Genomic DNA, 13,257 nt, shown 5'->3' on the forward strand with positions numbered 1-13,257 from the left:
ACTTATTTTTCCTATTATCACAAGGTATTTTGTAACTGCAATAGGTTTTTCATGCAAAACAATTACCCTGTTTATGCATACAAGTCTCTCCGTACCTCACAGATGCACTGATGTTTGCTTAAAGCACAACTCACTAGTTTCAATTTGTAGTACATAAATTTTAATTTTTTGTGTTTACATATGCGTGTTTTGATAAATCATCCCATTACTGATGGAGTCATCACAAGCCTGAGTTACTCGGACTGACCCAAGACAAAAATTGGGGACGACCATTGTCTTTTCTGTGGAGGGAAAAAAATTCTCTGTGTGAAACTTCCTGGCAAATTAAAACAGTGTGCCGGACTGAGACTTAAACTCGGGACCTTTGCCTTTCACAGGCAAGTGCTCTACCGACCGAGCTACCTGAGCACGACTCACAACCAATCCTCACAGCTTTACTTATATCAGTACTTCATATCCTACCTTCCAAACTTCACAGCTCTCCTGCGAACCTTGCAAGACTAACACTCCTGTAAAGAAGGATATTGCGGAGACATGGCTTAGCTACAGATTGGGAGATGTTTCCAGAGTGAAATTTTCACTCTGGAGCAGAATGTGCAGTGATATGAAACTTCCTGACAAATTAAAACTGGGTGCCGGAACGAGGCGAGGTACTAGCAATAGTAAAGCTGTGAGGATGGGTTGTGAGTTGTGCTTGGATAGCTCAGTAACTAGAGCACTTGCCCACACAAGGCAAAGGTCCAGAGTTCAAGTCTCAGCCTGGCACATAGTTTTAATCTGCCAGGAAGTTTAATATCAGTGAACATAGTTCCAGAAACCTATGAAGGACGGCCCTATTGCAGATCTGCAGCCCTATTGCACTCCAAAGGTGGACCAATACACTACTAATCTGGTGGTCAGAATTTAATGGCTCATCAGCATATTAGACTGCATAGTATTGTACAATAAAACTTTCTTGGAGTAATGAGGAGCGAATTTGCATATGAGAATCCACCCAACATTTTTTCTTATTCCAACAGCTAAATGAATAATTAATATCACCACTTTTTGTTTGTAGGACTGAGCTTCGGAATCATACTATTTTGTACAAATGCTGAATTTCCTGATCGCTACTGATATGTGGCAACTGATATAGTACACAGCACTGCACAAGCAGGTGGTAAATGCAAATTTGCAACTCTAACAGAAAATGTAAGAAATGACAATAATTACTATATTACAACACATTAAATAGTGGATTTTTTTGCATTTTCAAATTAAAATATTTAAAGGAAACTAACTAGGAGTTATCTTCTTTTCACAACATTTTTTAAATGTGTGATATAATGAGGAACAGCTGCTATTGTGAGAAACAGGAAACAAAAGTACAGACACGAACCTATATATGAAAGCAATCCTCTGACAGAAAAGTAAACATTCACAAAAACGAGTTTGGAATGTTTCTGTCTAATCTGTAGATATGTTCCCACTTATCCTACAGAAATGCACTCTCACCAAAATATGTCAGTATCTTCATGAACTGATGTACACACATGGTGTGTGCTTTATTGTAACTAAACAGTTTTTGCTACTTCTGTCTTGTGCGCCCCATGCTTTAAGTGGTCCCAGAAAGAACAATACTGTAACCAAACCCACATCATCTCCCAACAGTTCTTGCAACTTCTGCATTAAAAAGACTAGATGATTTCATGTGAATATCGAAGTTGTGACACATGAAGTTAAATAAACTTGCATGTACTAATATGGAACCAAAGATTTGCTGAAAGATTGCTATTGACAGCTCCATTCTATATCACGAGGAGTATCTCTCAATTAGATTTGAGTATTACGTATCTTGAAAAAGCCATCACATGAAAATCAACTTTGTGAATAAATAAGACTTTTCCAGAAATGTGTCAACATCAACTTGGTTATATCCACGTGCACACGTTCATATAATTATAATAGTTTGGAGACACTTTTCTATTTTTTTTTTCCTTGCAATGCATGTGATATCAGGGAGTACTTTGTTTCCTTTAGAGAGCAACAAACGCAACAGCATGAAATTTATTCCTACAAGCGTTTAATTCATGACTCCCTTGACTGCCAACTTCTAGCCTGATGACTTACTGTCACAGACATCTTTGGATGCATACTGGACAATGTAACTATCTTGTATAGTCTCCTCTAGCTAAAATGCAGTCCCAAAATGGTACACAGGTGCGATCATGAAGCTCTGGGATGTCATCTCGGGACACAGTGTTCCATTCTACGTCCACCTGTTGTCATCGAACGGTCAAATTGACAGCAATGCCAACTGAATCTGACACCTACTCATCATATCCCAGACATGTACAATGAGAAACAGGTCTCAGGCTTGTGCCATCCCAGAGACATGATGAACAGCTGGGGATGCATGTTGCAAAAAATGATATTTGCAAATGTCAGATGTGTACAGGCAACGTATTCTATAGCACGTCTGTTCCGGAGACAGTTAGGCAGACACGAGTGCTCGTGCTAACTGGCTGCCTTGGTAGTGAGCACTTGAAGGAAAATGTGGCTGTCAAATATCACTATGTAGCACAGAGGAACTGCAAACTGTGCTCTGTCTTCAGAGGAATGACAATATGTTAACTTCGCCGTAGTTTTAAACACAAGCATATATACTCGTACTTAATGATGCAGTGCTTAAAAGTGACAGTAGCTCTTCTAAAATTAATAAAAAGCAGCCTTAAAGCTGGGTTAGAAACTTCAAAGTGAAGATCAGACACACCCATATCAATTTACAAGATGTCAGTGCTGGGTGCCTGGCTACAATTACAACTTATAGATCTGCAATGTGACAGCCAGTTGAGTGTTAAGTTTTATAATAAGATAAGTTTTACAGACTTGTACAAAAAGTTTCTTCAAGACAAATTTCCAAAATTTCACAAGTTCTTAGCTACTTATGTTGATGTCTGGACCTACATAACTGTGAAAGAAACTTTTTCCCGCAGTGAAGAGATTGAAAACTATGCACAGAAACTCACTGACACACTTCAATTTAAAAGCTATGTTCGAATTTGGATTGCTCAGAAAGAGGTCCCAGACACCGACACTTTAGTGAAAAGCAAAATTAGTAGTATTCATCCATATGCAGTTTTTTCATGTTTAATGTGTGAACAAAAGAGCTGTGAAATACATGTGGATGACAATTTAAACTTTGTCTGAAAACGACCTTCATCATCATAAGGTGGCATCCATAGAAAAAAAATATCACTACCTCATATTATTTCCCTCACCAATTAAATGAAATGGAACTATTGAATCATTGTCATTTCTCATCAATGCAACTGTTTCAGGAAATAAACATGCCACGAGGGCATTAATTAGCCACTATAAAGCAATACATCTCCATAGAACTATTAGCAGCCATAGAATAGACTTCTTGACAACAGTTTCTTGTGCCAAGTGGCCTTGTTTCAATGTTTCAATCACCTCTCACCCCCCCCCCCCCCCCCACACACACACACCTTTCCCATTCCACTACTTGCCGAGAGCTGGCCAACTGCTCACTGCTGATGTGTGAGCGTGAACCAGCTCACACGAGCGAGGAGACTTCCACCCTGAATTTGTTGCTGCACTATCGCAGATGGGCTGTACAGTGATGTGGTGTGAAGGCATTCCTGGCAGGTGGAATCCTTGCTCACAGGCCAACTTCCAGCAAACAGTTCTTGGCAGTCCTAACTGGAATTCTGGGTGCAATATTGGCTCTGACTTGTGCTGATGTTGTCATGCCAGTAGTAGTTTCTGCTGATATGATGGAACAGTCCTGCCAAAATACGAATACCATTAACTCTGAGTACCATCACCACCCTATACCAGTTAAATGAGCTGCTGCGTCTCCTTTGAGTTTACAGACCTTCGCCTAAGAAACATTCAAAGTTCCTAAGGTAAACAGGCACAGAAGCTATAAATTGAAGTCAGAGCAAGAATTTCATTCTTCTCCTCCTAGGTAGCAATTTTACCAACATTCACAACATCAACTGCCGTAACCAAACCGCAGACCCATAAACTGACAAGAAAGAAATTTCAAAATTTGATGTCATATAATAGACCAATTAGGAAAAAAAGTGGGTTCTGCCATTAGTAATACTGTGGTGTACGTAACTGAAAAGACTGTCACTTTGCTAATGATATCTGAGGTAATTGAGCCATTTCCCAACATGCTATGGCCACAAATTATACCTTAAAAATGCAGTTTTGAGAGTTCTTTCCTTTTATGTTCAATTCGAAAATAGCAAAAATTTATGGCCTACATGGTGAAATAAACTGAAAATTGTGAAATACAGTGAAAACTGCCAGATTACAACATATCGGCTGTTTGTTTTCCACCTGCAGCCAACAGCTGTATAGCATGGTGATGTCACAGTAATGCAATGAGCACTATCTGTTTTATTGCAGTTTGAAGATTGCTTTTTTCTCCTTCAAAGACCAAATAATTTTTCTTGTGGTACACAACAGGTTTTGCTGAATGAAGCAGTATGATTAACACTTATGAAAACTTCACATAAAAATAAGAGTTCACACCACACACATTATCCTGTGAAGACATAAGCTACAGATATTTCCTATTTTTCAGTCATTTTGTCAAATTAACAAATACACTGAAGCACCAAATAAATTGGTACAGGCATGCATATTCAAATACAGAGATATGTAAACAGGCAGAATACAGTGCTGCAGTCAGTAACACTTACATAAGAGAACAAGTGTCTGGCGCAGTTGTTAGATCAGTTACTGCTGCTACAAAGGCAGGTTCTCAAGATTTAAGTGAGTTTGAATGCGGTGTTATAGTCGGCACACGAGCGATGGGGCACAGCATCTCAGAGGTAGCGATGAAGTGGGGGATTTTCCCGTACGACCATTTCACAAGTGTACCGTGAATATCAGGAATCTGGTACAACATCAAATCTCCGACATCACTGCGCCCAGAAATGGATCCTGCAGGAACAGGACCAATGATGACTGAAGAGAAGAACTGCAACCCTTCCGCAAATTGCTGTAGATTTCAATGCTGGGCCCTCAACATGTGTCAGCGTGCAAACCATTCAACAAAACATGTACCCTTGATGACTGCACAACACCGCACCTGGGCCTGCCAACGCTGACATTGGACTGTTAATGACTGGAAACATGTTGCCTGGTCGGACGAGTCTTGGTTCAAATTGTATTGAGCAGATGGACGAGTACGGGTATGGAGACAACCACATGAAGCCATGGACCCTTCATCTCAGCAGGGGAGTGTTCAAGACGGTGGAGGCCCTGTAATGGTGTGGGGTGTGTACAGTTGGAGTGATATGGGACCCCTGATACGCCTAGATATGCCTCTGACAGGTGACATGTACGTAAGCATCCTGTCTGATCACCTGCATCCATTCATGTACACTGTACATTCCGACAGACTTGGGCAATTCCAGCAGGACAATGTGACACCCCACATGTCGAGGACTGCTACAGAGAGGCTCCATGAACACTCTTCTGAGTTTGAACACTTCCGCTGGCCACCAAACTCCTCAGACATAAACATTATTGAGCATATCCAGGATGCCTTGCAACGTGCTGTTCAGAAATCTCCACCCCCTCGTACTCTTAGGATTTATGGACAGTGCTGCAGGATTCATAGTGTTGATTCCAGCCAGCACTAATTCAGACATTAGCTGATGCATGCCACATCATGTTGTGGCACTTCTGCGTACTTGCGGGGGCCCCTACATGATATTAGACAGGTTTACCAGTTTCTTTGGCTCTGCAGTGTAGAATGCAACAGTATAAAGGGTATCAAACCCAATCTGTTTAAAATGAACAGAAGATATTTTGTCATTCAAGTATGATATCTGTGGTCTCATGTTTTGAAAAAGCAACATTTAAAAATAGAATTCATTTTAGAAATTAAAGAATTTCTAGCAGATTCCCTCCTTGGTGTACACAGTCCAGTTTAAGTTACACTTGTAAAACTCAATACGATGTTATATAAGATATTTTATACAATAGTAGATCAATACACATAACAGAAAACAAAGATAGTAGGATAATTTTTTCTGGCCACTGCTTACCTTCAGGAGGCAAAATTTGTACTACTACTGACAGACATATAAAAGTGAAAGTTATACACATCCTAAACTTTGGACCTACGAGTTCTTCACTCAGAGGGGAGAGAGGGATAGGTTGGTGAAGGTTAAAAGGAAGGACAGATTACTCACACCCCAGGGTGAGAGGGGCCCATCTATAGGGAAGACAAGGATAAACAAAGACGCAGGGAAAATGTTAGGGAGAATAGGTCAGAGGTGGACATTAGTAAGTACGGTGTCAGCTTCAGTCCAGAGATGATTACGTCCGAGTGAGAAGTAAGATTCGGGCTAAGAGAAACATATAATGCAATAAAGAATTACGATGGTGAGTCAAAAATTGCCTACAAATTTCATTTTACAATGTATTTACAAAAAAAATTGTGGTTTGGCATATACATTATTTTTCAACATATTCTACTTTCTTTTCAATGCAGTGTCCAGCAGTCCACAAGCTAACATATTCCCACCGAGAAGGTTTTCGGTTGGTAGCAAAGTAATTTTTGCATCGATTTCTGCACTTCCACATCTGAAGAAACTCTATGACCTCATAGCATATCCTTGAGTGGCCCAACTTGACAAAAGTTGGAGGATGCTAGATCTGGGCAGTAAAGATGATGTCCCAGTAGTTCAAAACCAGATTTCTTGATGGTTTCAACAATGCAGTGAGCCCTGTGCATGTGGGTTTGTTGTAGAACAGCAATACTTTCTATGAGAACAGACCTCATTGTTTGCTGTTAATCGCGGGATTGGGCTCTTTTCTGACAATTCACTGTAAAACTCTTTGTAGATGGCTTTTCGCTCTGTTATGTAGGGGATAGTGTTGAACTTAATAGGATAGTGTACCTAGACCCGCATGATGTTTTCTGGTCAGTAGTTCAGTCTAAGCAGTTTCTGCAATTTTCTACAAATTTTATTTTTGTTAGATATGAGGTTTTGTTTCGTGCAGCATTTGTAAATGTTCTGCATACTACACATTTAAGTACTGTATAGTACATTAAAACTATTTGGAATGTACTGTTAATTCTTTAGGTACAGAATTTTATGGAGAGTAAAATAATATGTATTTTTAGAGCTACTTATATAACATGTGGACAGTTAAGCCATACTCTGCAAATCATGTACCACCTTGTACCTTGAAACATGAAAACATCTTTTACCATGGAACACATGATACTTCCAAACTGACTTTCTTTAATGTCCAAACAATTTTACCTGTCTTGAAAATGGAAATGTGTGTTACATTTCAATAGTTTCCACCTCAAAATGTATTTAACTTGTAACTGGTTTTTGACAATGCTTCTGCTTAAACTGATTTTACTTACTGATTATTGGTTTGCAGTAGAGTAATAATGTAACAAACAGACAAATATAGTACTGACAAGATTTTTTTGATTGCAATGCTTTTACATTTTAATAGAATATTTGTTCCTTGATTGCAACGGTTTTAAGTTTCAGTAGAATATTTGTTCATAGATACACGATCAAGTTGTACCTCAGAACATGTTGTTGTATCTGGAACAGCCTTAATTTTCTGGAGTAACTTTTGTGATTTCACAAAAAGACTGCAGTACTTAATAAGTGAGTGCAGTCATTTACAAATGGAATATATTAAACTTCTAGTACAGGGCTCACTAGAGGCAAAAGTCTGAAAAGTGTACCAAGACACAACACTCTCCCCTACTCTTGCAGCATATGCCCATCTGCATCCCAAAAAATAGTTAGTATAACATCTCTTTTTCCAATCCATACTCTGGCAGTTTGATCCTAGCTCACAATGGTGCACTCATGTTCCATCACTGATAACTATCCTAGTCAAAAATGGACCACCTTCCCTGTAGGAATGATCAAGCTGAAGTCAGCACATGTGATCTCAAGTTCTTTAGGAAGTCATCTCAGTACCTGTCATGCAGAAACCTTACAGAAGCGGAGTTGGTCGTGGAGGATATGTTAGGAAGAACCATGACTGATGTCCAAAAGGACGCCACTATACTGATAGTAACTCGCATGTCAACTAAAAGCATCTCTTGGGCTTACTGAATCTTTTGGACAATGGTGGACATTGACAGTCGTCCTGTTCCTCTTCACATGTCATACTCGTCTGGGCACTTTCAAACCACTTAACAGACAAATAAAGAGTTTTATGTGACACACACACTGTCCCTGTATTGTGATGAAAATCTATGATGAATTGCAGTCTCACTGCTCATTGTTACTTCTCAGTGAAAACTAGCAGTGGGGCAGACAGGTTTACACCATCACTGACAGACTGCAACTGAAGTGGTCGGGGTCACGTTATACATATAAAGGAGGGTCGATTATTTACACATTCATCATAAAACACCTTCACAATTCTCACACTGCGTGGGTGTGTGTGTTAAAGAAGATTGTACAAGAATGTGTCAGGATGAACAGATACCGTATTTACTCGAATCTAAGCCGCACCTGAAAAATGAGACTCGAAATCAAGGAAAAAAAAATTATCCCAAATCTAAGCCGTACCTAAAATTTGAGACTCGAAATTCAAGGGGAGAGACAAGTTTTAGACCGCACCTCCAAATCGAAACAAAGTTGGTGCATTGTAACATGAGACACAATTTAGGTCGAATGGATGAAGATAAAGCTATAGTAGTTTGGTTCGAGTCGTAAGCTTAGCAGTTAAGCTTTACCAGGTAGCCAATGCTATGAGTCTGGCGCTTCGTCTGTATTTATACGGGTACCCTTCCTTTTTCACGTGCTTTGTCTGGTTTGAATCGATTGCTTATTTTGCTTTGATCTAATAAGTGCCGTTCTCTTTGTTACAGGTGTTTACGTCACTCTAAGCTGAAAATGCATTATTGTACTGTGTCATGCACTGTTTGTCGCATTCATTATAATGAGTGTTTACGACCTGTCGCCACTCGCGGCATGGCTTGCTTTTGTGTGCGCTACCGCCACTGACAATAAAAAGGGAGGAATTGTCTCATTGGCGAAACAATGGCAAGAGACTGCTATTTGTTGTTACTGCAGCGCTTACTTACAATGCAATGCAGGGGTCAAAACTCACGGCGGAGAAAAAAGCACGTCTTCTACCTTTTTTTAAAAAAAATTTATTTACTGATGCAGAGGTTTTGGCGCCAGTATTTATCTTTGTGCCTGCAAAGCATGACTGTGTAGCGCTACATGTATTCAACAGCAGAAGTCAGTTGTGGCAGCGCCTACCAACATTTTTCAGAACTTCCGCTTACTTTGCACTCGATTGTAAGCCGCAGGCGGTTTTTTGGATTAAAAAAACCGGAAAAAATGTGCGGCTTAGGTTCGAGTAAATACGGTATGTTGGAGGGCAAGCTCCTGTCTCCAAAGTTCAGGGTAACTAGTATCAGGTGGGCAGATCTAAATAGCCCATGTGGTGTAGCAAGCACTCAGGTCTGTTGAGTCAAATTGGCTAAGAGTATGAATGGGCAAAGAAGAACTGTCTGCCTTGAGGACACCCAGTACCTAGTTGCTAAACATGCTCAACAGTATAACTGAAGGGACCTGAGTGATTCCTATCCTCCCACCTGATACTAGTTTTCCTGAACTCCAGGGATGCGAATTTGCCCTCCAACACATCCCCATACCTCTACATCCTATTGGACTTAATTTCCATTAATACATCCCACCCTCTATGACTACTTTTTCCCTGTCTTAATTATTGATTGCACTATTCATCCCTTTTCCCCCTAGTCTACCTTTACCTCTCACTCTGACCTTATCTCTGGACTAAAGTTCACACTTTAGTTACTAATGCACCATCTCTGACCTACTCTCACTGATGCTTCTCCCTTGATCTTTGTCTATCCTTGCCCTCACTACAGATGGGCACCTCTCATACTGGGACCTAAGTGACATGCCCTTCCTTTTTAACTTTCGACAACCTAACCATCTCTCCTCCCTGAGGAAGAAACTATGGTTCCCAAAGCTAGGAAATGTCTCACTTTTACTTTCATATGCATCTACCGGCAGTACTGAACACACAAATGTAAACATCATTCGGTACTGTTGGCTGGGATATCCCACGAGGTGTGTTCATCCATCTGTAGGAAAGGGTGTTCTTCCTCCACGCACACTGGTCTCTTTCCTTGTGGTTATATGAGAGTTGTGTTGTACATTTATTTGTTGAGTGTGCGTGAATTTCATGGATGTGTGTGTAGTATAATGTCATGTTTGTGTTGTACAATGATGATCAGTGAAGAGTGTGGTGAAACTCAGCACTAGCACATAGCCTACTCCTCTCTAATAACACCTAAGGGGCTGCCGAACTTAACATCTGCATCTGACAGAAGGATAACCATCAGCACTTCATGAGACAATGCAGAGGGGTTTGGAATTTAATCCAGGACATTGGTGCAAAGACTGGTGACCAGGAACTTTACACTACCACCTCTCCCCCATTTCCTGACCACATACTGGCAGTGAAAATTTCATCCACCACCAGGATTCGGACCAGGTTACCTCAGAGTCAAATGCCACCACACACACATGTATCAGCAATCTTGGATACAGAGATGGGTAGTGTTACACATTTTGCCTATTGAAGGAAACGGATGGCCAACAATTCTGTCTCATAAAATTGGTTTTCTCGACTGACTTTCTTTGATACACTGGAGATTTTTTTATATAGATCTTACCTCTTTTTGCAGAAAAGGTAAGCACATTTCCCTCACATTTGAAATTCTGCGTATGTGGAGAAATATCAGCAAATGCTGCTTCGGAGGAAGTATGGCGATGACTGTTAATCACTGTCATTGCAGCTGATTGTGCCACTCGTTTAGAAATCTTTACATCTGGAAAATGAAGAACAAATTCATATTAAGACACCCATAAAATGCAGAACTACTAAGGTATGGAACACAGAATTACTAATACTACCGCCCACCACCACCACCACCACCACCACCACCACCACCACCACCACAGTCACAATACAGCATAAGTGTAAAATTCTTATGAAGTGACTGATGTCTAAAGTTACTTCAGGGCATATTCACAGCAGTTGCATTGTGATGTAATTTTTATCAAGCAGTTTATTTAAGATGTATCTTAGCACGAGTCATGACCAATCTGTGATGGAGTATGGACATCTTTCTTCCCTGGTGACCTATAGATCTGTTGAAAAGAAGTTTTCTCAATTATCGTAGATGTATCACCGATAAGACTATCAGTTTATACACAGATACTGGAAATAAAGGTGACAGCTGAATTTTTAACAAAAGTAATACTGGGAAAAAATAGTCAGAAATGGTGATACAATTCCTTTTCTCCTTGGAAGTTGCCAGACATTATGACCTACGTTTTTGTCAGTAACAACATTATTTTAGTTTTACACGTACATATGGTTTCATTTTATGGAAATGAGGAAGCTATTTTTAACTACAGGCATTTTAAAACTCATGGAGCTTCAAAAAATGCTTTTGGTCTTGTAAATAAAGAATTTGGCATTTTTAATAAGCCAATCACTAGTATGCTCCAGAGAAATGCCAGTATACGGTAGCTTGCTCTTTACTCAACTTGCTCTGAGGTATATTCTTAGGAAGCAGGAAGCTACATCAAGGTGTATACTTGGACAAGGAAAAAAATTCCTGGATTTTTCTCAGATTTGCCGGTTAAAAAAATACACTTTCTCCCAGGTGAAAATACACTTTTTCCATGTTACGTGACAGTATACTTTCCCTCAGATTTGTAAAACTTATCAATCCTTTGAATGGTTAAGGTTTTATAAACCGGTGTAGAACCTCCCGCCACTTTAGGAAGCAAACCCCAGGAAAAAATGCATTTTTGAAAAATCTTTGATTTGTAGCAACACGTACGCTGCATATTTTCATATTACAAAAGTACATAGTCGAATTCCACCAAACACCTAACGTTAGTTTCTGAAGCACTGAAGCCGAGATTGCGATGCGCTTTTGTAAGTCAATTATAGCTCAAGTCACAAAATCTCATCACCCGATGACAGCAGATATTCATCGTGTTTATATGGGGCTTCCAAAAGCGGATTTCGTAAACCGAATACAGCTTCTGGGTGGTCATGTAAACACTGCAAAATCAATTCTGGAAATCCGCTTCCTGTTGCCAGTTTCCCAAGTCCGCAATCGATTACCGCTCCCATGTAAACGGAACCAGTACAGAAATGTGCTTGGACTGTCAGGTTTTGTCTTGTTTTCTGAAAATTTCACCTAATATTGATGGAGCGGCTTTTTGTATAGTGTAGTAGAAATATTAGACTGAAGCTGTTTACATCTCGTCTAACTGAAGAGAAATTGCGATTGTACTGACTAAGTCATAAACTATATCAACTGTTTTCCAGGTGCCATAGTTAACTGGGTTAGCAAATCCGCTTCAGACCTTAACATACAAACATGACAGATTTCCCAAACACTGTTTTTGTCCTTCCGAAGATGTGTCGCATGTAAATGTAGTGATTCAGAGCATAGGGCACATGACGTAGGCCTATTCAGCCTATAGTAACATCACTGTTAAGTACTGCGAACACTAAAATAGGAAAAGTTAATGGTTTCAATTAAAGTACATAGTGTAACTACAAGAAAAACTAAGCTTTCACATATAATATTTGTCTTTTTGTCGATACACCACACAAATGTGCCAGTAAAATTTTAAGTAATGGCGTAAATGTCTGGTCTTCTCAGCTTGAAATTCTTCTAAGTGACTGGCCCTCAAAGTGTTAAGCTTTAAATGAGAATCAAATGCTCTGTGCTTTAAGAAATTCAAAACATGTTCACACACTTAACATAACTTGTATTGCATAAAATAAAATGTACTTTGAAAGTAACACTTTTCAAACCACTAACCGCATTATTTTTACTGTGACCTATTACAATTCGTTTCAGCAGTTGTCAGAGAGCCAGAAAATGGCGTTACTGGGCCTGCGCACCTACAATGACGTAGGCAGCCCACATACATCATCTACATCTACGCATACATGGATACTCTGCAAATCACATTTAAGTGCTTGGCAGAGGGTTCATCGAACCACCTTCACAATTCTCTATTATTCCAATCTCATATAGCGGGCGAAAAGAACGAATGCGAACATCTTTCAGTACAAGTTCTGATTTCCATTATTTTATCGTGGTGATCGTTTCTCCCTATGTATGTCAGTGTCAACAAAATATTTTTGCATTCGGAGGAGAAA

General features: G+C 39.7%; 1 protein-coding gene across 2 annotated transcripts in view; it reads right to left on the minus strand.

The window, feature by feature from the left end:
* LOC124555625 (TBC1 domain family member 22B) overlaps nucleotides 1-13,257 on the minus strand; it is a 143,260-nt gene that overhangs the window by 84,728 nt on the left and 45,275 nt on the right. For both annotated transcript variants that reach the window (XM_047129597.1, XM_047129596.1), the window contains exon 4: nucleotides 10,736-10,891. In XM_047129597.1, coding sequence (XP_046985553.1) covers nucleotides 10,736-10,891 — 156 coding nt within the window. The remainder of the gene's footprint in view (nucleotides 1-10,735; nucleotides 10,892-13,257) is intronic.

The sequence above is a fragment of the Schistocerca americana genome, chromosome X (genome assembly GCF_021461395.2).
Source record: "Schistocerca americana isolate TAMUIC-IGC-003095 chromosome X, iqSchAmer2.1, whole genome shotgun sequence".
Taxonomy (NCBI): domain Eukaryota; kingdom Metazoa; phylum Arthropoda; class Insecta; order Orthoptera; family Acrididae; genus Schistocerca; species Schistocerca americana.